The 23,314-nt window shown below is 36.3% G+C and overlaps 1 protein-coding gene and 1 long non-coding RNA gene across 3 annotated transcripts; both read left to right on the forward strand.

Moving 5' to 3' along the window:
- The first annotated feature begins 7,770 nt into the window (after window positions 1–7,770).
- Window positions 7,771–9,146, forward strand: LOC136246651 (uncharacterized). Of its 2 annotated transcripts, XR_010696719.1 has the most exons (5): window positions 7,771–7,951; window positions 8,244–8,379; window positions 8,432–8,650; window positions 8,699–8,741; window positions 8,909–9,146. It is a non-coding gene; the product is annotated as an uncharacterized lncRNA (long non-coding RNA). The 2 variants fall into 2 exon arrangements; XR_010696718.1 differs by lacking the exon at window positions 7,771–7,951 and having other exon boundaries at window positions 8,202–8,379.
- Window positions 9,147–10,135: 989 nt separating this feature from the next.
- On the forward strand, window positions 10,136–16,327 carry LOC136247830 (uncharacterized). The gene is made up of 2 exons (XM_066039652.1): window positions 10,136–15,198; window positions 16,018–16,327. Exons 1-2 carry the CDS (start codon window positions 10,136–10,138, stop codon window positions 16,097–16,099), a joined length of 5,145 nt encoding a protein of 1,714 aa, XP_065895724.1. The 3' UTR covers window positions 16,100–16,327.
- The last annotated feature ends 6,987 nt before the right edge of the window (window positions 16,328–23,314 follow it).

Below are 23,314 nucleotides of genomic sequence, written 5' to 3' on the forward strand. Positions count from 1 at the left end.
TTCTGTGTGAAGCATATACAACAAAATTTAATGTCATTTGCTCAATTAAAAACAACAATCAGTGTCCCTCAGATGCATCAGCAGATTTACATCAATTGCTAATTGGAGCATAGAAGCTTGTTAAACGTGATGTGTACATTTATACTGACTTGGCTAAGACGAAGGAATCAAAAAGGTATACAATATTTTATACATTTTCATATGGATACACCTACTATTCTAGCTCTCCTGGATATGGTGTGACGTTAGTTACTGAAGGCACCACCGGTACATTTCTTGGTGCAGAAGTGATGTTTTGCAAAGATGGTAAAGATGTTCTTCTACCAGAAGACTTTGGACAGCAAGCAGCCATCCTATTGTTTTGTATGTGTTGGTGTGGATTGTTAATGCATTCCAGGATGTTGTAATGAATACTATTATTTTAGTGGGTGAGACACTTGGAATGAGTAAACAGGAATTGAAAAGCCACAAATGAACAATTAATGACCTATTGAGAAATGAAATATTTTTTTATCTCACTTTTCCAACCATTTCTTTTTTCCACTAAAGGTTACTTTAGTGCCCTTAAACCTGAATTTTGTGTGTTAACTTGTGTATTATTAAGGGCATTGCGGCATGTATGAGCTGACCTTTATAGTCCATCCTAAAGTGTTGTGATCTAAAACATCAAATCAGATAATGTGTTTACACATGGAGTGTATTGTATACATGTTGTTTCTCAAGGACCTATTTTCTCAGTTTCAGGAATACCACAGTTTCGTGATTGTTTTGTTGTGGTGCACAATGTTGGAAAGTGTATTGATGAAAATTATATTTCCTGAACAATACCATGTATGCTGCAACAATGTTCAATAGTATTATTTGTTGTAATATTATTATAATAATCAAGATTACTGACTACTCGTATGTTGATTGTTTTAGTATCTTAGCACTAGTGTATAAAAAATGAAGTAGGGACCAAAGCGATCTAAAGTAATGAAATGAGAGGTATGGTCTTGCATTGTAGCTATGTGGGAAAATCCTTATAATAATATTTTACTTGTTGTATTAGGTGACTGCTTTATTAGAGTATCTTGATTTTGCGAGGAAGCCTTTAGTCCTACTTAGTCAACAAGAGGCATATCCTTGGTTTCTGCAGTGAGACCAGCTAGATTATTTAGCGGTGTGGTCACCATAATCTGTTTTACTGATCATTGTTAGTGTAGCTTAGCAATTAAAGAGCATGGTCACAGTGCTTTGTTCCCTCTAGTGAAATAGTTGCTATAATTGCACTTATCTATGCTTTTGTACAATAGTACAAGTGCTTCAAATGATTTCATGGCATCTATGTATGTTCCTGTAAGCAAACAAAAAATTAATGCCTTTGATATGGCTTCCAAAAGAAGGTGATATGACTAGTAGTATTTGAGATGAAAGGGAGAGACAATTCATGAAGGAATGCAGTCATCTGAACCCAAAAGGGCACATTTCATTTGTGAGTTGGTTGTGGCATAAAATGGTTGCTGTACGATGTGTCGTTTAGCCTCTACTGTGATCAGGCAGGTTGGCATGCAGGCAGATCAAAAATTGTAGGTTTTTAAAAAACACAATATTGATACTTCTGTAAGTAATGATTTGATGTTAGACTCTTCTGCTTTTTGACTATTTTTAAGTAATGGTAGCTTTTTTTTTTGGGGGGGGGGGGGGGGGGGGGAGGCGGAGGAGGGCATTATTTTGTTTTAGGGGAAATCCCTACTAATCAGTACAATTTTTTTCATACACATATGTATTGTATTTGTTGGCAGGATCTAGTTTCTAAGGCACATGAGAGACTTGTTTCAAGTCACCTACAAGGTGGACTCTAACCAGGAAGAGATAGAAGAAACACTGTCAAGTCAAGATGTAACTATGACTTGTGTCAGAGTTGGATGTGCTAATTATAACAGTTGTATCACTTATGTATATTCCAGAACTGTAAAAGGGGAAGCAGTGCTTATAGATAAGATGTAGAGCACATTAATTGATTGTTCAATGATTACACACAATAAAAGGAGAGACTGTCATTATTTTTGTAAATGGAACAACAAAATGCTATATATAGTATGCATTAAGTTAGGTTACACATGATGCTCCTTGCACACTTTACATAATAGCTAGTAAATAACTAGTCTGGTGGTGCCTGTCCCTTTTGCATGTATTAAACTTATACATGTGAGGAGGTGGATGCTGCCAGACTGTGTAATATCTAAGTGTCTATATGAATTATCGTGGTAAAAAATGACTTTGCTGTTTTTGAGATCGTGGTAGTAAATCTATCAATCACTTGTCATATCTCAACCAGTTTTGGAAGCTCCTTGTCCTACCTACCTTTAATTTATGATTAACACTTAATCAGATACAGGTTTTTTCATTATCACACTGCTGTAGTAAAAGTATTTGATTTATCTTTAGTAAAATTAAAGTGATAAATGGTTTTAGAAATCATGTAATTCTTGAAGGTTGTGTTACATGTTAATCTACTGATACATCTGAAGGCTATTGATTGCTCTATTAGAATATTTGAGTGACTAAAACATTGGTTGTACTTGTCGTATATGTTTCATAATAATCACTGCAAACATTTTTTGTGCCTTCCAGAGAGTCTGACCGTGTGTATAAATTATGCTATCAGAGTTGAAGAAGTACATGACTGATGCAATGTAGTTGAGGTTTAAGAGTGCTCTATTAGAGTTGATCTGCATGACTATGATTGCAATTATGAATTCTAGGCACCAGCCTATTATGCTGACATAATACTGTACATAATAAATGGCTGCATGAACCATCAAGCATAATGATAGCATGCTGCAAATCTTCGTGGATCTAGGATCAACATACTTTAACACTCAGCAATTGTAGTTATAGTAAGTAGCTGCTCATCACTGCATTGTTGGAACAAATATAAAGCAGCTTGATTTTTAATGTGCTAAATGGTTTCTCACAAGCCATAGTTAGTATTCTATTCAGAAAATGCAATAGTTCAGATTTATGTATTAGCAAAATAATATGTGACTGTCTCTGGGAAAACCGGTCTTATCGCCCATTTAAAAGTATCGAGAAACGTCGGTTTTAAAATTTTTAATATTCTGTGTGTTGTAGCTGGCCAATGGTGGTAGCTACGCATACCAAATTTTCACACGCTTCACAACAATTTCTTACCTTCCTGATCATCCACTGAAGAAGTAGTCAACAACTAAGTTTCCCGCCATTTTAGATAGTTTTTAAACCGAGGTTGTCTGTATCAGGCGGGCGGGCAAGATGGTGTTCAAAAATTGAAAAGAGACGTGCTGGGATGAATTAGGCCAAGTTATAGGCCATTCAGGGCTCAGAACTGGCTAAAATGAAAGGAAATTTACAGCACAGGTCATTGTCCAACACCACAGAGCTGTACAGCCACACGGCACAGCCATCTCCTGGTTGGCCAGGGCTCCATCAAGACCCCAGACCACTCGTACGGCTCGCCACTGTGCTCTAGAAAAGCAGCCAGCAAAAGCAGACCACTTTACTATGGTCGACTGTGGCAGTGAAACTTGATAGTGCATTCATTAAGCTTTGTGTTTGTGTGAAAAAATCAAACTTCCTGTCTTGGGCGATAAGAACGGTATTCGTAGATCCAGTCACAATTACTGAAATTTCTCTATAATTCATCCTCAGAGGATCTACAAAATTTTCTTGGAGGAAGCAACAGCAGCCTGTATGTACTGTCACGGAAATATCGGTCCGGGTAAAATCGGTCCGGCCGGACCGATTTTGGATACCAAAACTGGTCCGGCCGGACCAAATTTGGTTGACCAAGTTTAGTCCGGCCGGACCATTTTTGGCATCCAAAATTGGTCCGGCCTGACTAAAATTGGTCCGGCCCAAACTTTGTTGGCCACATGCACCCCCTGACCACTTGGACCAATTTTGGTTGGTCCGCGGGTGTACCTGGCATTGTGTGGACAGGTCGGTCCTATTGTGATGGATCACTGCAGCCGACTTAGCCTGGAAACTATATAAATGAGTAGCGTAGTTTAATTTCCCGAGTTCTGTGATTTACGGAAAATGCATGTAGTAGCTAGAAACTAAATTCCATGATCTACACTTTTAAAAATAAAGAGTAACCACCACTCTGAAGAGTTCCCAGTGTAGGGAGGATTTAGCTAACACCCCATGGAGAGTAACCAACATTCGGAAGAGAATACCCATTACTCTGAAGAGTAAGTGACACCACCTTCAGAGCATGTGTTACTCCCCAGATACTCCTTTAGAGTAATGGTTACTCTCCGGGGGTGTTAAATCCTCCCTACACTGGGAACTCCTTGAGAGTTGTGGTTACTCTTCATTTTAACAGTGTATATATGCAGCGATGAACACAGTCGCAAAATTAATGCTGTTTTAATTTAAAGCAGTGTGGTATGATAGCTAAAAGTCCTGTATTCTTCTTCTCCATGTCAATAGCTAGCTGGGAAGTAGAGGTTTTCTTCCGGCATACATCAACTCAAATGCATGGTCAATGCTGGATTCATGGTGGTCAATGTTGCATACAAAAACACAGGTAACACAATATTCTTCCCAAGTACGTTTTTATATGTTCAACCATGTTTGAATGTGAAAACCTTTTCTTGTATTATTGATATAAATTACCAATTAAATTTTTTTTTAAATGTTCAATAAACTTCACAAGCATCATCAGCTCTGCAGTGTTTGGTTGAATCTTTCATCCAGCCTGTTTGTGTTGATTATGACAAACAACTATAGCAACATGATGGAAATCACCAGCCTATGCTTGATCACCTATACTTGAGGATGGTAGACAATATATAAAATCTACCATTAAAACATGTCTTATCTTCAACTTCTGCATAATTATATAGCTCAGAATTTAATTTGTTAATTCTGACCCTTGGTCAGTTTTTTATTAATCTGGGAATACCCATGCATGCACGCATTGTCATAAACAGATACACATATTATTTCAGGGACTGATCCAGAGGGGTGGATGAGGTGGCTAGCCACCCACCATGCATGGCCTTGCAGCCACTCAGACATGCATTATTTAATAATGAATATTACTGATCAGGAACACTCTTTTGTTATATCAATATGAACTAAATCCCTACATTGCATCAGATTCCAATGCTAGTTGGCTATAACCTTACAGTAGATGGTAGCAGTATACATGAATTTATCTATGATCATGGGCAGTATTAACTATCACCAGGCAGAGAACTTCTTGAAGGAAGATATGGGGTCTGCTTTAGGATTGAGTCGATTTTACTTTTATGTCTGCAACAACTCACCCTAAGGCTGTGGAATAATGCAACTGCATGCCTCAAAATTTTAAGTTGGCTAAGTAGTAAAAAACATACTGAGAATATTATAGCTATAACCTTTATAAGGTGATGTTTCTTCCTGTGGGGCATGTCATTAGTAGGAGATGATAGTTCACATTTAGTTATTCAATGGAGTAAACCTAAACTATCATCTCCTACATATAATCACATATGACAGAGAGGAATGTGCAGTATGTGCACAGGTGTTACATAGCAGGTGTATTACAGTTTGTTTTAACCACTGGTGTTAACTCATGATCAGCCTGTATACTGGGATTACAAAATACATTAGGCCAGGAAACTTGATTATTAGTTTCTCATCCACAAAAATTCAGATTTCCATGCAGGCGGGAGGTCATTTTTCATTATTCATTAGTAAAGAAAATACTCCAAATCAGGCAAGTCTGTTATAAAGGTTAACTATAAAACCTTTTAAGAACTATTACTTACTTATTAGCTACCACCGTTTCTGAGGTGCAAGTGACATTTGCTGTGCTGTAAAATGATAACCAGCCTTCCTAACATCAAAATACGTGTGCATGTGATTGATAACAGCGATAATGAAATTAGAGGCGGTGGGGTAAAAAGGGATGTGGGCAGGGATGCGAATCAATTAATCAACTTTGTCCGGCCTTATTATGTTCACAAGGGTATAGGTGACTGCTCTATTAGAGTATCTCGATCTTAAGCACCTCCAATGCGGCTAGCTGATCCCGTGCATGCAATGATCCGTGCCCTTGTTGGATAACCTTTTAAGCACAAATCCATGCAGTGATAATGCCTGCAATGCTCATTATTCGAGATTGATAAATGAGAATAGCTATAGCTAAGTCGGCTACATTGTTCCGTCACAAACAACTTATAGCTATGCATGCATCATTGGCTGCATGCGTTAGTGATCCACCCGGACCCATTTTGGTCGACCAATATTGGTCCGAGTGGTCAAGAGTGCATGTGGCCAACTAGGTTTGGGCCGGACCAATTTTGGTCAGGTGGGACCAATTTCGGATGCTAAAGATGGTCCGGGCGGACTAAATTTGGTCGACTGAAAATGGTCCGGCCGGACCGATTTTTGCCCCGGACCAAAATTTTCGTTACAGTACCTCATAGATTGTCAAGTTTCACTTTGTCATGCTTCACGTTCCAGTGGTAGTCTGGTAAAATGGCAATCATTGCTGTAAACTGGCATTACAATGGATGTTCATGACTGTACACAAACAAAGAATGTTGGGTGTAATCACATACATACAGTTAAAGAATCTGTGAATAATTCTACACTGTGCGTAGTAAGTGACCAATCTACAATGAATCATTTTTATTATAGACTGAAGTCTCCATCAGACTATACGAAAGTATGCAGCTTACGTTTTGGTCTCTTGTATGACTTAACTGAAATCATACCCATAGTGCTAAACATTATAGAGTTATGAAGGCGTCAGCAGAAAATTTGGCTAAATAGAAATTCCATAGAAACAAGTTTGGTCTTGAATGTGCAGACGTGTGGTCGCGCCTACCCAGTGAATCAGCATTTGAGACAATTATTATAAATTACTGAAATTTCTCTATAATTCATCCTCAGAGGATCTACGAAATTTTCTTGGAGGAAGCAACAGCAGCCTGTATGTACCTCATAGATTGTCAAGTTTCACTTTGTCATGCTTCACGTTCCAGTGGTGGTCTGGTAAAATGGCAATCATTGCTGTAAACTGACATTACAATGGATGTTCATGACTGTACACAAACAAAGAATGTTGGGTTTAATCACATACATATAGTTAAAGAATCTGTGAATAATTCTACACTGTGTGTAGTAAGTGACCAATCTACAATGAATCATTTTTATTATAGACTAAAGTCTCTATCACACTATACAAAAGTATGCAGCTTAATTTTTGGTCTCTTGTATGACTTAACTGAAATCATACCCATAGTGCTAAACATTATAGAGTTATGAAGGCGTCAGCAGAAAATCTGGCTAAATAGAAAATTCCATAGAAACGAGTTTGGTCTGGGATGTGCAGACATGTGGTCACGCCTACCCAGTGAATCAGCACTGCGGTGCACCATTACTCATGGAAAACAACAGCACTTGCATGTGTCCAGCTCATTAAAATTTTCATTAGAGATAGGTACTATAACCAATCATATCAAAGAGGTGAGCATATGTTCGCTTCCAGTGGTTTTACACGTTTCTCTACGCCTGAATAGTCCGTACTAAATGTATATTATGTAAGGCCTACTTGTTCTTTCAGTGTGTGCTATCAAACGTTTGGGTAGCTGGCCTTTGTAACAAAATTTATTAAGGAACAACAAGTAGCCAGGTGACTAGTGTTACTACAGGTGACTATATTAATATCACAGTCTTGGCCAAATGTATGTATGCTTGTTGCTAGCTACCACTGTGGCTTACATACTGTTCCTAAAAGTTAAATTGACTACCTACCTTATATAAGACATAATAATAATTTTCAAGTACAGATCCTCCTAATACTTTGTGTATGATATGACGATGAAGCCAATGTTCCCGGTACTGCAGCGGTATAAATGTGGTGTACGACATTACCCAAAAGCATAGATGTTATGTACGCCAACAGTCATGTTCCACCAACAACTGTTAAGTATGCCTAAATACTGTATAATTAAAAAAGCATCGATGAAATGACAACAAATGCAGGAAATTTTTGAGGGATGAAATTCTTGCAAATTTGTGAATATTGACAGTTTTCTATATAATATTATATTGATGAAATCATTGAGGTTATTATAGTGATCACCTTAGTGAAGTAATATATAATGTTGCTCTCTAGATTTTTGTAAATTTAAAGTCATGTGTTACACAGTTTTGCAAAGTTTTGTCCCTCATAACTTATGGCCTGTGTGCACTTACTACTGATATTCTTGGTATGGTAGATTCAACCAGTAAAGTGTGCCAGATTCACTCAGTAGGGAGTAATCAAGTTGTACGATGACCTTTGTGCACTAACAACCGATATCCTTGGCAGATTCGGTCAGCAAAGAGTACTGAAGTTATAATGACAGACAATCGGTAAGTATGATCATGGCCTTTGCATACTAATAACAGCTTATATTCTTGACAGATTCAGTCAGCAAAGTATACTCAAGTTGTTCAATGGACAATAATGACCATGGTCTTTGTATGATGGACAACTTGCAATAGCCTTTTGTGCACTCATCAAGGAGTACCCAAGTTTACGGCAGACAACTGCTAAGTATGACCACGGCCTTTGTATAATAATGACCGATATCCTTGGCAGATTCACTCAACAGAGAGTACCCATGTGTACGATGGACAGCTGGTAAGTTTTCACTAGCATTTGTTCACTAACAACTGATATCCTTTGCAGATTCAGTCAGCGAAGAGAACTGAAGCTGTACGACATACAACTGGTAAGTACTGTATGTCTGAGCATTTACAACTTTGCAACTGTTCTGAGCATTTACAACTTTACAACTGTTCTTTTGCAGTTTCTTTCAGTCAGTTATAAAGTTGTACCATAAATTTTATACTGGTAATTGTAGCCTATAAACTCTTTAAAATAACTATGTCTTGGCAGATGCAGCCTGGTGAAAATAGTACTACATGTATGGCTTGAATTGATGTACAGCAACCACCAACTGGGTCAGGCCTGGTGTAGATGAAGAAAAGCCACCGCGACAGGGAACATCTTAATGTTTTTTTCTATACAAATGTAATTCTACATAAAGGCAAGCTTAGATTAATGCCACTTGGGATGACAATGGAGCTGTTGTTGTGTGTGTTACAGTTTATTGAATTACATTTTTATACATAAATTCTTTAAAAATAGCACAGAATACATAAGAATTTAATAATAAGTTAGCTGTATGTACTGTGCCCACGTAACCATGCCAACAAGCTGTGGTAAGCTATACTACATTGTGTATATCTATTACATATGTACACATGATGTATACACACCAGTGTATAGCAGCCAATTTGTAATACACAGGAGATACAATAATAGTATATCATATTCATACATACCTGTGTAAATTGAATGTATAATTGAGTTATGCCTACTAGTGTGCACCTGAGTATATCAAACTTTTTGCACAGTGAACTGTTAGAAAACTGATCTTTCAACTCATCCCCTGTTGTCCAATTACTCCTATAGCAGCCACTATTGATATCACTTTTGACAAGTTACCTATATAGTGTGTGTGTGTGTGCTATGCTAAACTTCATACAAGAATCATTTGGTAAGGATATATTCATAGCCTTCAGTGAACACTTGATCTTAATTCTAAAGTGCTGGCTATATCTGGCTATGCAAGACCACAAGTATTGACACAATACATTGGCTATGTAGCTATCAAAACTGCAGTACTATCTCACTAGGGACTTGTGAATACTGCACAAGTAGTCAGAATAATGACATTAAAGCAATAACCATGTTTATAACCAGATTTAACAAAACCAGGCTTCTACACACATCCAGTTCTTTGACTTTGACTGCTTTTAACTTGACCACTCAGTATGCTATTGACTTACAATTTTCACACAATTCTTTCATTGCATTATGACACAAATTTTAAAAATGAATTCCATTACTTCTACGTTGAGTTATGGACTTATGATCCATTAAAAGTCACAAATCTGTATGTGTGGAAGTCTGGTTTTGTCAAATCTGGTCACAAATGTGGACATTATCATGACATCATCAGTGTTACATCATATCCTCTTTTGAAGCTATAAATGTCAGTAACTGAACTACAAATTAGTCTTATTGTTACCTATTGATACAAACATGGATCTCTTAAAAATGATCACAGCTGCTGTTCTGCTAGTGTGTTTGTTCAGTCAAATTAAAGGAACTACAAAAGTGATGCCTGATGATCTATCTGATACTTCTCATAACAGTAGTGATGACTTTAATAGTGGCTCAGGTGATTTAACTGAGAGAGGTCAGGATAAACTTCCGTGTTGTGTATCTGGAAACTTTACCTTTTATTCAATTGCTGACATTCTAAATAACATCTCCAGTAATAACACCATTGTCAACATTACAACTGATGTTGAGTTGTTCTCTAATGTGACATTAGAAGGTCGTGAAAATATCATGATAATAGGACACAGAAATCCTGTTGTAAAGTGTAATGATGTTGGTGCAGTAAAGTTCATCTCCTGCAAGAATATAACCATTGAAGGTATTCAGTGGGAAGGATGTGGCTCTAAAGATTATCCAGGAATTGAATTCTACAACTCATCCAATGTTTCTTTTAAAAGAAGCTCATTCCATAACTCAAAAAGAAGAAGTGTTTTGCTTTCAGAAATGTCTGGAAATGTGCACATTGACAATTGTAATTTTACACACAAGAGTAAATACAGTGGACATGGAGCAGCTATACATTATGTACTAAATACTAATAGTTCCAATAAACACTGGTTAGTGGTTCAAAATTGCAAATTCATTTTCAACAGAGCCACACAAAGTGTAGTTTACATTGATGGTTCAGGTAGCAGGATCCCTGGTCATGTTTACTTACAAGACAATGTGTTTGTCAACAACACAGGAGTACCAATTTACATTTCACATACTAATCTTCATATTAGAGGTAGTGTGTTGTTCAAGGGTAATACAGCAAAGTCTGGTGGAGGAATTTATAGCAATAATTCCACTGTCATATTTTATGATAAATCTGATGTAAATTTTATTAGTAACTCTGTTACAGCTAATGGTGGAGCTATTTATCAAGTTTATTCTAAAATCATTTTTGAGGCAAACTCAGTAGTGACATTCAAGAACAACAATGCAAGGAATGGTGGTGCCATATACAGTAATAAATCTCATATCACATTTGATGGTAACTCAAGTGTAACATTTAAAAATAATGAAGCCAGATATGGAGGAGCTGTATATTGTAGGTATTCATCTCATATCACATTAGATGGTAACTCAAGTGTAACATTTAAAAACAATGAAGCCAGATATGGAGGAGCTGTATATTGTAGGTATTCATCTCATATCACATTAGATGGTAACTCAAGTGTAACATTTAAAAACAATGAAGCCAGATATGGAGGAACTGTATATTGTAGGTATTCATCTCATATCACATTTGATGGTAACTCAAGTGTAACATTTAATAATAATGAAGCCAGTGTTTATGGAGGAGCTGTACGTTGTTGGTCTTCATCTCATATCACATTTGATGGTAACTCAAGTGTAACATTTAATAATAATGAAGCCAGTGATGGAGGAGGAGCTGTAAATTGTCGGTCTTCATCTCATATCACATTTGATGGTAACTCAAGTGTAACATTTAATAATAATACAGCCAGTGATGATGGAGGAGCTGTTTATTGTTGGTCTTCATCTCATATCACATTTGATGGTAACTCAAGTGTAACATTTAATAATAATGAAGCCAGTGATGATGGAGGAGCTGTTTATTGTAGGTCTTCATCTCATATCACATTTGATGGTTACTCAAATATAACATTTAATAATAATGAAGCCCGTTATGGAGGAGCTGTAAATCGTCAGTATTCATCTCATATCACATTTGATGGTAACTCAAGTGTAACATTTAATAATAATGGAGCCAGTTATGATGGGGGAGCTGTAAATTGTGAGCGTTCATCTCATATCACATTTGATGGTAACTCAAGTGTAACATTTAATAATAATGAAGCCAGTTATGATGGGGGAGCTGTAAATTGTGAGCGTTCATCTCATATCACATTTGATGGTAACTCAAGTGTAACATTTAATAATAATGAAGCCCGTGTTGGAGGAGCTGTATATTGTGAGTCTTCATCTCCTATCACTTTTGATGGTAACTCAAATATAACATTTAATAATAATACAGCCAGTGATGATGGGGGAGCTGTATACTGTGATGAAACATGTGCCATCTTACTTCATAAAAGTACAATAGTAACATTTAACGGCAATAAGGCCAGTAGTGATGGAGGAGCTGTCTATACCACACGGCCATCCCATATTGTATTTGAAGATAATTCTATTGTTAATCTTAATAACAATACTGCAGGACAAGATGGTGGAGCCATAGTTTCTAGCAATGTCATATTTACAGGGAGTTCAACTACAACATTTCAGAACAATTTAGCCAGGCGAGATGGTGCAGCTATCTATTACATTAATAATGCTAAAGTTTCATTTTTTAATAATTGTTTTGTTATGTTCTACAATAATACTGCAGTACAGCAAGGGGGGGCTATATATCTGTTTGACAATTCACTTATAACTTTCAAGGGACACTCTAATGTCACGTTTCTAAACAACACAGCAATACAACATGGTGGAGCCATATATTCAGAGAGCCAAGTCATTATTCTATTAGAAGGACACTCTACAATCACCTTTAAGCATAATAAAGCTGGTCAAAGCGGAGGAGCACTCTATATTACTGACTATTCCACTACTATGTTGACAGGACATTCTGAAGTGACTTATTCCAACAATGAAGTTACCCAGTATGGTGGAGCAATATTCTGTGTTGGTAACTCCAAAATTACTTTAAAGGAGTATATTTCAATAGAGTTTACAAACAATACATCTGAATATGGTGGAGCCTTATCAATTTTGCAATCTTCCATATTATTTGAAGGAGACAGTTCAGTAAAATTCACCAGCAATAAGGCAGAGAATGGTGGAGCCATCTTTGTTGTGATGTCTTCTGTGACATTTGTAGACAATTCCCAAGTACAGTTTTTTAACAATTCGGCTACAGGAAGTGGTGGGGCCATGCATCTAAGTAATCGTTTCATTGTAAACTTTTACAACTATTCTATTATCACATTTTATCACAATAATGCTAATCGTCATGGTGGAGCTATATATTGTGACCTGACAAAAAGTATTGGAAGTAGCATTAAATTCAACACTACAGATATTGTATTTGACTACAATACTGACTTCATCAGTTCTGACATTTATATGAATGTACCAACATCATGTGATGAGATGTGTTTGAACAACAGCATCGTTACCAATGAATATGCTCAATTTGATGGGGTCATTAAAACTTCTCCTAGAAAACTAGAATTCAGTGACTCAGCAGTTACATGTATTGATAATGACAATGATACAAATTGTCAAACTTATCTAGCAAAAAATATAATGCTTGGTCAGGAAATTATAATCAATGCTTGTGTATTGGATTATTACAATCAACCTGCCGGATCAATGCAATTTGAACTGAGTAGTGAAGATCAAGATCATCACATTAATGGATCTGACAATGTACTAATATCATGTACAGTGTTTGAGGGAGTCAGTATAATAGGAGAGAAAGTTTTAAATGCAAATAATTATTCAATGACTATTACTTCATCTGATGGTAGTATATCTGACGTGGAGAAATTTTCCATTGAGCTAATAACTGAACTATCACCATGTCACCCTGGTTTCTACCATGATAATACTACTTGTGTATGCTACAGTGATAATGATATCGTGTCTTGTTCTGGTAGTACATCATCTATCAAAAGGAGCTACTGGTTTGGTGAAGTTAACGATAAAGTTACTGTAACAATTTGTCCCAATAGTTACTGTAATTTTACTTGTTGTGAAACAGCTAATGGATTTTTTAAACTTTCACCAGTCAGGGAAAACCAATGTAATTCTCAACGATCGGGTACTGCTTGTGGTGGTTATAAGGAAGGCTATACTCTTTCATTTGATTCTGTAGAATGTGTAAGTGTTGACACATGTACAGCTGGACAAACAGTACTTGTGGTGACATTATCAATCCTTTACTGGGTGGTCATAGTTACATTAGCGTTCATTGTGACATACTATCACATTGGGATTGGTTATTTGTATGCTATTACATACTATTACAGTATGGTGGATATTTTACTGAGTGAACGCTTGTTCTCATCGCAAGGATTGTTTACATTTGTTAGCATTATGTCCAGTATTGCAAAAGTCACACCACAATTTTTAGGACAGCTCTGTTTAGTAACTGATATGAGTGGAATTGACCAACAGTTCATTCATTATGTCCATCCACTAGCTGTTGCCATCATCATAGTAGTAATCTGCCAATCAGCAAGAATATCATACAAGTTTTCATCATTTGTTAGTAGAGGAATTATCCATGTTATCTCTTTCCTGCTACTGCTATCCTATACTTCTGTGGCAACAACTTCATTACTGCTATTGAGATTGCTGAGATTTAATAATGTGGATAAGGTTTACACTTACCTGTCACCTGACATAGAGTATTTTCATGATCGCCATCTACCATATGTTATCGTTGCAATAGTATGTTCACTAATCATTGTGATGGGTCTTCCCCTTCTCCTGCTGCTAGAGCCATTCCTTAACCACAAGATAAACTTTACTAGGATAAAACCATTGTTGGATCAGTTTCAAGGATGCTACAAGGACAAGTATCGCAGTTTTGCAGCTTATTACATGACATGTCGACTGGTGATTATTCTGATAATCATTGCCAATCCATCCAACAATAACACCACCCAGTATTCATTGATCATTGCTAACTCCACATTAGCCTTGATACATGTGACATTAAGGCCATATGGATCTAACATTCTTAATGTGATTGATGGCTTTATGTTGCAGCTGATGATTGTGGTTTCAATGGTACCACTTATTGACAGTTATGATCCTGATTTATTGCTATCATTTGTGTTTGTATTAGTTATACTACCCTTAATACCATTTCTGATAATGGAAATTTACCTTTACAAAAAGACAATTAAGAAAATCACTAAATATTGTGTACCACCTAAACCTGACACTACCAATGACAACAATGAGGTACCGATGAGAGACTTTGTTGATAGTGTTATTGATGATAGCAGGAGGGTGAATGCTACTATTTGTGAAATGTAAGTATATCACAGTATGTATGTGCATTGAAACATGATATTATAGTGTTTTATATGTACTGTACAGTAGGTGCTAGATAAAGCCATAGTTAACTATCAGTGTATCATCACGTAGTCATATACTCAAGTGCAGTCTATAAATGACCTTTTTCACACACAAAATTTGGCCCATTTTTGAACTTTGAAGTTTTGATCATGGCATATAATAGCCTCATTGAGTGTAGCTACAGTATCTGGCTTCATTCTAGTACTACAAGCAAGTTAATCAGCATAAGGAGTCAAGTGTTACATCATTCTCTTTGCTGGTATTGGGGGTTTCCTGGGGTTCTGGAAACATCGTGGTTCTCCTTCCAATTCTGTATCTCAAAATTTTTCCCAGCTACATATAGCTATGATTTCAGTCTGTTCTATTAGAGTGTCAACAATTTATTTCATGTGCAAAGTTTATAATCCCCATATCTACTATATAAAAGTTGCACCTATATATTATGCCAGCATTTTGTTGTGTGTTATAAGTATCATACCAGCATATCATGCTACAAATTGTAGTTAGTTTCCCAGTAATGATACACCGAGAGAGAAAAAGAGATCTTCATAGTACATATTTTTACATCCTCCTATAGAACAATCAGAGCTAAAATGGTAACTCTTGACTTTTTGAAAGAGAATAAGTAAAGGATTTTACATTAATTTGTGACCAGATTTGCACTGTATACTTTAGTGTACAACTAGAATGTAGTAATTTTTCTGCAATACACATCATGCTTTACAATGTGATTGCTGTCATAGCAGTAGATGGATTGTTCTCTTTACTTTTAGATATAGCAGAGAATCAGAGATGGATGATGCTACTCACTACCGCGAATCCTTCATGGAAGTGATGGATGAGATTGAAGACTGACTGTGTGCTATGAGATGTGAACAATGACAAGTGCAGATTGTATGTATATAGTGTGACACACATGCATGTATCCCCCTAATGTGTATCGTAGAATTATTTAGCTTGAGATGAAATAGCTATAGTGTATAATTATACAGATTTGTGTGCTTTGATTACTACTATTATGTAACTGAATTTGGAATATAACCCGTATGAGCATACTGTTGATTCATAGAAAAGCATATTAAAAAGCAGTGTAACTCACCTGACCTGGCAGATACTGTGTGCTTATGAATTATTCACCAATGATGGAGCAGTTCATAGCATTTGAGAGCATCTAGTGGCTATGGTAGTCCATGCATAGTTTTCTATCATTTTAGATAGGTTTTTCACCAGTGTTGCTGTATCACAAGTTCTCAAAAATGGGTGGGGAGGGGAAAATGTATGGAACAAATGGACTAGGATGGTAGTTGAAGACAAATGACAAACTACAAAATGGATGAAGATGGTATTTGAAGGCACCTATCCACAAAAAGATAGAGTACAAAATTGACAAGGATGGAAATTGAAGTCACCTAAAAAGATATGACTACAAAATCAGTGAGGATGGCTGAAGACAGCAGACTACAAAACAACTTGTCAGAGGCAGGGAAATTGGCTGAAATCTTACAAAATAGATTGAATTATGTCATCACACATTGAACTCTGTCGAACTCTCTACAGCATGTCGATGGTGTTCACAAACCTGTACAGATGTCTGGTGTGACTATACAAGCTGCCAGAAAACTTGTTTACCAAAAGTATACCCGACAAGTTAAAGGCAAGTTTGATGCACAAATTGTTAGCCTGGTGGTGTAGCAACTTTGTGCTAGTACGGTGTTACATATCACAGTTAGGCTTTTGCACCTGTTATGTTGAATCCAGGCACATTATATCATGATGTAAAAATCTACATAATGTGTGACTGGGTCTGCAGAAACAGAGATCATGTGGGCCCATAAAATTTACATACTGTTTAAAACTTTCATGACTCCTAATTTTTAATGTGCTATATATGGCCATGAAATTTTCAGCCCTGTTTTAAGCATTGCATTAGCTATATCGTACAAGTTACAGAATGAAAATGCTATATTCTATTCCAGTACTAAGATATTTTCTGTCGTGTGATGGTGCGTAGTTTGTGTCCACATGTCCTGTTTCGAAGGCCCTGTCACATAATTTTGTGATGTAATTATGTTATATTTCTAAGTTGTTGTTGCTCAGAAACAGATGAGTGCCAAGTTCTCTTTGATGTGGCAGGCATTGTCACACAACAAAGTACATTGTAGTTATTGGCTGGATAAATCTTTTCTAAGATATATTATAAATGGGTGGGATAACTACTCGTGGTTGTATATTCATATTTGTTCTTGTACATAATAATGTAGGTACATATTCCCGGTTAGTATTACAAGTTTTAGATCTATGATATCCCATAGTGCATCAGACAGTAAGATATGTACCAACGGAAACAATTAGCTGTAATTTTTTATGGTAATATTCCCAGGCCTGATTGGGGTAAGCTAAAATAGGTTTTAGTGTGTTATATAGGATGCTTTTATTATAATTTAAAGAGTACCAAATTTTAATGTGTATCATGAACTATTTCAGTGTGCTAGTGCTTTCATAGGTCATTTGTAGTAGTCAAACTATTCACTAAGTTATTAGTGGTCTAATTATAGAAGTGATAACTACAATGCTGTATATAACTTGACACTACAACAAGGCTAGTTACTAAATAACTATGCATTAAAAGTGACTATGTCACAACTGCACTGCATCTTTGTACCAGTATTTGTTTGGGGTAGCTATCAGAATGTGTGTACGTCAGATCAATTTGTTTGGTTTGACAAGTTTGACCATGCAACCTCCTTTGAGTTGATTTTGTATGTAGTTTTTAAGAAATGCCTGAAAATGAATTGAAAAGATTACACATCTGAACATGGCACCAGGAGTTGGTATGAAATCCTTTTTGTCGCATTCACACAAATAAGTATTATAGTATTTGTTTCTTATCTATGTAGGAAACCACTTTCCTTCTAGGCTACTTCCACTACTTGTAGCTGCTTGTAGAGTCTCCCACCAAATAACAAAAAATCTGAGCAGTTGAATGGGCAAAATAATACCACAAGTGCTCACAAAGGTCTATACTTGTTGTAGCCACTGTTGTCCAGAATTTACATACATGTATTATTATTATTATTATTATTATTATTATTGTATGTACCTGTATACATACAGTTATATGTGACTGTAGAATTACACACGTACATGTTCAGTTTACATGAATATGTTAATATACAGCAGTGCATGTATATCTGTACATATGATGGTGGGGATATTGAGATGGTGGACAACTTCATCTCTATACCTTGGCTCAGTGGTGTCTAGTGATGGTGAAATCTCTGAGAATATTAAGTGTAGACTAGCTAAGTCTTCCCATGTTTTTGGCTATCTGAGACATCGAATCTTTGCCATTGTTTGTTTGTCATTAAGAACTAAGAGAATGGTATATCAAGCGACAGTGTTAGCTGTGTTATTGTATGGGGCTGAGACATGGACACTTGAGGCTGACAATGTGAGATGTTTGACTGTTTTCCATATTTGTGTTAGGACCATCTTATGTATCTCCAGGTATAAACAATGGCAACAACACCTAACTTCAGCTACTTTACTTGATACGTTTGGCATTAAGCCAATATTTTTAAAATAATCATAGAGAGACTTTTACGTTGGCTGGGACATGATGGCCATATGGATGAGACTAGGCTACCTCAAATTAAAGAAAAAGAGACCTGCACGTGCACCAAAGAAGTATTGGAGAGATTTAGTTTTTACTGACTTGAAACAGCTAAATTTAAGTGATGGCTGGTTGGAACTCAGACAGTTAGTACAAACGTACGTTGTCAGGAGGGAACATTTCAATTATCACTATTTGGGGAGAACTTGTGTGCTGCCAACCATCAACCTGTAGGTGGACCTTTCTGTGACATAATGCACACACTAATTAGATTGAAGCCTGCAACACACACTGTTTACTGTGTATGCATAATTGGTTTATAATGTACACATGTATTAACGCATTATTTTATAGTAATCTTGTAAATAAGTAAACAGAGTTGTTTTGTAATATACTTGTTTATTCGTGTTGTAGTATAAATTGAGTTGTGTTGTACCTGTATTCATTGCTGTTGTTATATTGCTAATAAAGACTGTTAACTATATAGACAATGTATATTCCATAATGCTACATGAAACAGCTAAATTTAAGTGATGGCTGGTAGGAACTGGGACAGTTGGTACAAATGTTGTCAGGAGGGAACATTTCAATTATCACAATTTGGGGAGAACTTGTGTGCTGCCAACCATCAACCTGTAGGTGGACCTTTCCACTGTCAGTGTGGAAGAGTTTTCAGAAGAGCTGGTGATCATTTGAGACATCAGAAGTACTGCAAGTCAACACACTCTAAAAGCCTGCTTTAATTTGTTATCACAACTTCTGGTTGTGGGCGACTTGAGGCTTGAGGTACATATGAATTGTAATTGTGATGGAGGTACAAAACAATTCTAAATACTAATCAATTGCACCTAACTCAATATCAGAAACAGTTGAACAGAAAAGTGGAAATGCAAGACTGAAAGTGGTCAAAATGTTATGTTTGCTTTAAGAGAAGCCTTAACGCCATTATCATTGCTCATTACAAATACCACACTAGTACTGTTACAGTAGAGATTTCATGTAGCTATATAGTAGGTTTCAAACATAGCTAGGGTTGAGGTATACTTCATCAGTGACATAGGGAGGGGTTTTCTGGGGCTCCAGAACTTCCCTTACAATTTGAAGTCATTGGCATGCAGCAGGAACATTAAACTATTAGGACTTGCCAGAAAAGACAAGATCAATATAGTGTGGTATAACTAACAGGGATCTTACAATGACTCCTCAGAAATGTCATTGACTAAGGGAGAACAAAGGTACACATTTAAGTTTTGATACTCTAATAGAGCAGTCACAACTACATACATTAATAGAGCATTCATAGACACTCATAACAGAACATATATATCTTTAAAACAGTTATTAAAGAAAAATAGACTGAGGAAATTTACTGTAAAGCACGATTGGAGTTTTTCACTTTAATTAGAGAATTTGTCAAAGAAGCATTTGGATCACTAAACTCTATGACCAGCCATAAGCCATAATTATAACATTAATGACTGACTGAGATAGAATTGTACGAAATATAGTGAGCATTAATTTTGACTCATCAGTTGATGCTGCACTGAGCACACAGGTAATATTTCCAGGCTAAAACTATATTTATGTACCTAAACTTGACCCAGGAAACTGATAGATGATGAATTTTAAAAAGGGTTGGAAGTTAACTCATACCTTTGTTCATCTTCTTCACTCATGACCAGTAAAGGCTGCGATTCCTCTAGTGCTTTTTGTGACTGAGTGATGTTGTTGACGTCTGCTTAACTTTGACTGATCATGAGAGACCATTTAATTGTAGCATTACCAGTACTGCCTTCTCTGTTACATGATCATCATCATTATTGTCATCTCTATCATCAGAATGGTATACATTACTTACGTTGTTCCCTCCTAAACTTAGTGAATACTTCAAAACAATGATTATTTCTTAAGGCAGTTCAAATAACACGTCTGTTGCAGGAGGTGATGGCACAGATATTGATTCAGTTCAGAATTGTGGGCTGTGTCAAATATATGCTAGCACTAGGCACCAGCCTATTATGCTGGCACAATATGGACCATAATAGGTGTTTTTTTTAAGCATGAAACATAATGATAGCATAATGGGTAGGTTTTTGCCATACTTTAAATCATTATCAGTGGAAAAGATTGGCACACTCAGCTACTCTATTTACAGCCTTGTGTACTTTCCTATACATTCTTTTCACACAAAAAAGAATTTAAGTTGTGACGTGCAGCCTTATTAGTAATTCTAATAAATGAATGAGCTACATAATTTAAACATTTGACATAATAAGCTGCTAAATGAATTGTTTTTAAATGGTTAACTTTGAACAACATTTCTTGCAAGCCAAGAGTTATTGTTAATTCATTATCCATATAGAGAAAGTGCAAAACTGTTAGACTAAGTTAAACATGAAAGTTGTGGCAAAAGCTTAAGTTTGAGCATAATTGTGAGCATAATAGGTAAACTTTTTGAGCATTGCAGCATAACATAGCTAATAGGTAAAATGAAAAGTATAATAGGCTGGTGCTTAGCTAGTGCAATTATTCTGATCTTGGTACTCTGTGAATGCTATCTCACTATAATAGGCTGGAGTGCTATGACAGCATAACATTAACATATTATGTGGATATTTCAAACTATGGAGCTTAAATTATTCCTAATAAAGCACTCAAATGTATTGTATATACACACCTAGCTCCTTAGATCAATATTCTCTAATAGAACAGTCACTTTGTAGTGAAATACCAGTATGTAGTTTAATGGAGCATTCACTAATCCATTATAATGAATTTGGGGAAAGCATTGGCAAACTTATGAGCATATTTGACTCAGGCCGGCTGCCTATTCAGAATAACATCTCCCCCAGACTTCTACACAGTTGAGTAGACAGACTAACTGCAGGTGATATGGGGTCATCTACACATTGAGTATTATTACCACTGGGCAAATATGGCTCATTGGAAAGTCATCAGCTTGTCACCAACACTACTTGTAACTTATTAGGAGTAGCACTTAGTTTGTTAGCAACATTGAGAAATTTTGTTTCAGTGGGTCAGGTGTAACTGCTTTTTTGGAGACTATGCATCTTTTGCAGTTTGGTTGCTTTGGTTTAGATATCATTTCTATTTGAATCGCAAGCCACAAAGCTGGCCATAAGCTTTGGAACTTCTCTTTAAACGTTCTTTTCTCTAGTACAGAAATGATCATTTGTGTGCATAGCTTTGTGCTGATTAAAAATAAAATAATCATGTATATTAATAAGGTGGCTTAATTCATCATTCATTCATTGTTCAACTATCCCTCTAGGGATCTGCAGGGAGGCAAACAAATTAGCCTGTGTAAATTACTACCAAGAGTACTAAACTATGGTACATCCATTACATTATACACGATGTGGTAAATGACACTACATCATTGTGACTTGTATTTCTGTACAATGCTCCGTGAAAGTACTTTGTGTTATATGTATTCTGTTCTAATATAAAATACTGTCCTGTAAATGCCTACAAATTACATTACATGAACTATTTACAATACAACAACCAGATAACCTGCATTATCAATTCTTGCAATTTGTAATAAGGGCACTTATTGCCTGGTTGGTATTCCCAGCATCAAATCACACTGCTTTTGTATTGTTAACTAAGAACTTTACAATGGTAAAGTTGGTCAGTTTTGTGTACGGTGGAGCACAAAGATGCTAAAGGAGTGTAGAAGGCCTGTGTGGTAATTTTACCTTATTTGAATGTAAAAAAATATTTAAAACTACTGAATGTCTCACAGTACCTACTGTACGTATTAGTGATGTGTGATAGTAACTGTATCAATTATCAAGATACTTGTATCACAATACAATGGTTTATCATGACTGTAAACCCAAATGAGAAGATGAATCAGGGGCGGTGGAGCAGGCCAGAGTGAGGGGGCCAGGCCACCTGTAAGGTGAAGACCAAAAACAACAAAAAAAGGCCACTGCCTGCTGACAATAGCCACTCTCCATATAACTACACATGCATAGCTAAGTAGCTTGCTACACTGCTTCTCTGAATACTGTGACTGTTCTATTAGAGTATCGCAATTTTTTCTTGCAGAGTGTCCCATAAAAGTGTGGGGAGGGCATTCCCCGTCTCCACCGCCTATGTGATGAATAATTTTATAAATTATTCCTATGCCATTGCTATCAAATGCACACAAAAGTGAAACATATACTCAATGAATTGGTAATAATGTGACCAGATCTGCGAAAAGCTATCTTATAGCCTTTCCAATTGCATGTACTTGGCAATCCATAACTTGTCTTGTGTGTATGCCGCCAGCCTGAAATTTGGTTACCTTACACTCCTAACATAGCACTATACCTGGATGTGATTTTAAGACAATGGGTTAAACACATGACGAGTTATGACTTGTCAAACTTGGAAAGTCTATAAGATCCCTTTTCACAGATCCGGTCACATATGCAACAGATATC

Source organism: Dysidea avara, chromosome 2 (assembly GCF_963678975.1).
Source record: "Dysidea avara chromosome 2, odDysAvar1.4, whole genome shotgun sequence".
NCBI classification, from domain to species: Eukaryota; Metazoa; Porifera; class Demospongiae; order Dictyoceratida; family Dysideidae; genus Dysidea; species Dysidea avara.

What these genes read in the sequence shown, in the direction of transcription:
- LOC136247830 (XM_066039652.1), top strand. Translation starts at nt 10,136, where the DNA reads ATGATCACAGCTGCTGTTCTGCTAGTGTGTTTGTTCAGTCAAATTAAA. An exon ending in AATGCTACTATTTGTGAAAT is followed by an intron (nt 15,199 to 16,017) that starts GTAAGTATATCA and finishes CTTTACTTTTAG; the next exon opens with ATATAGCAGAGAATCAGAGA.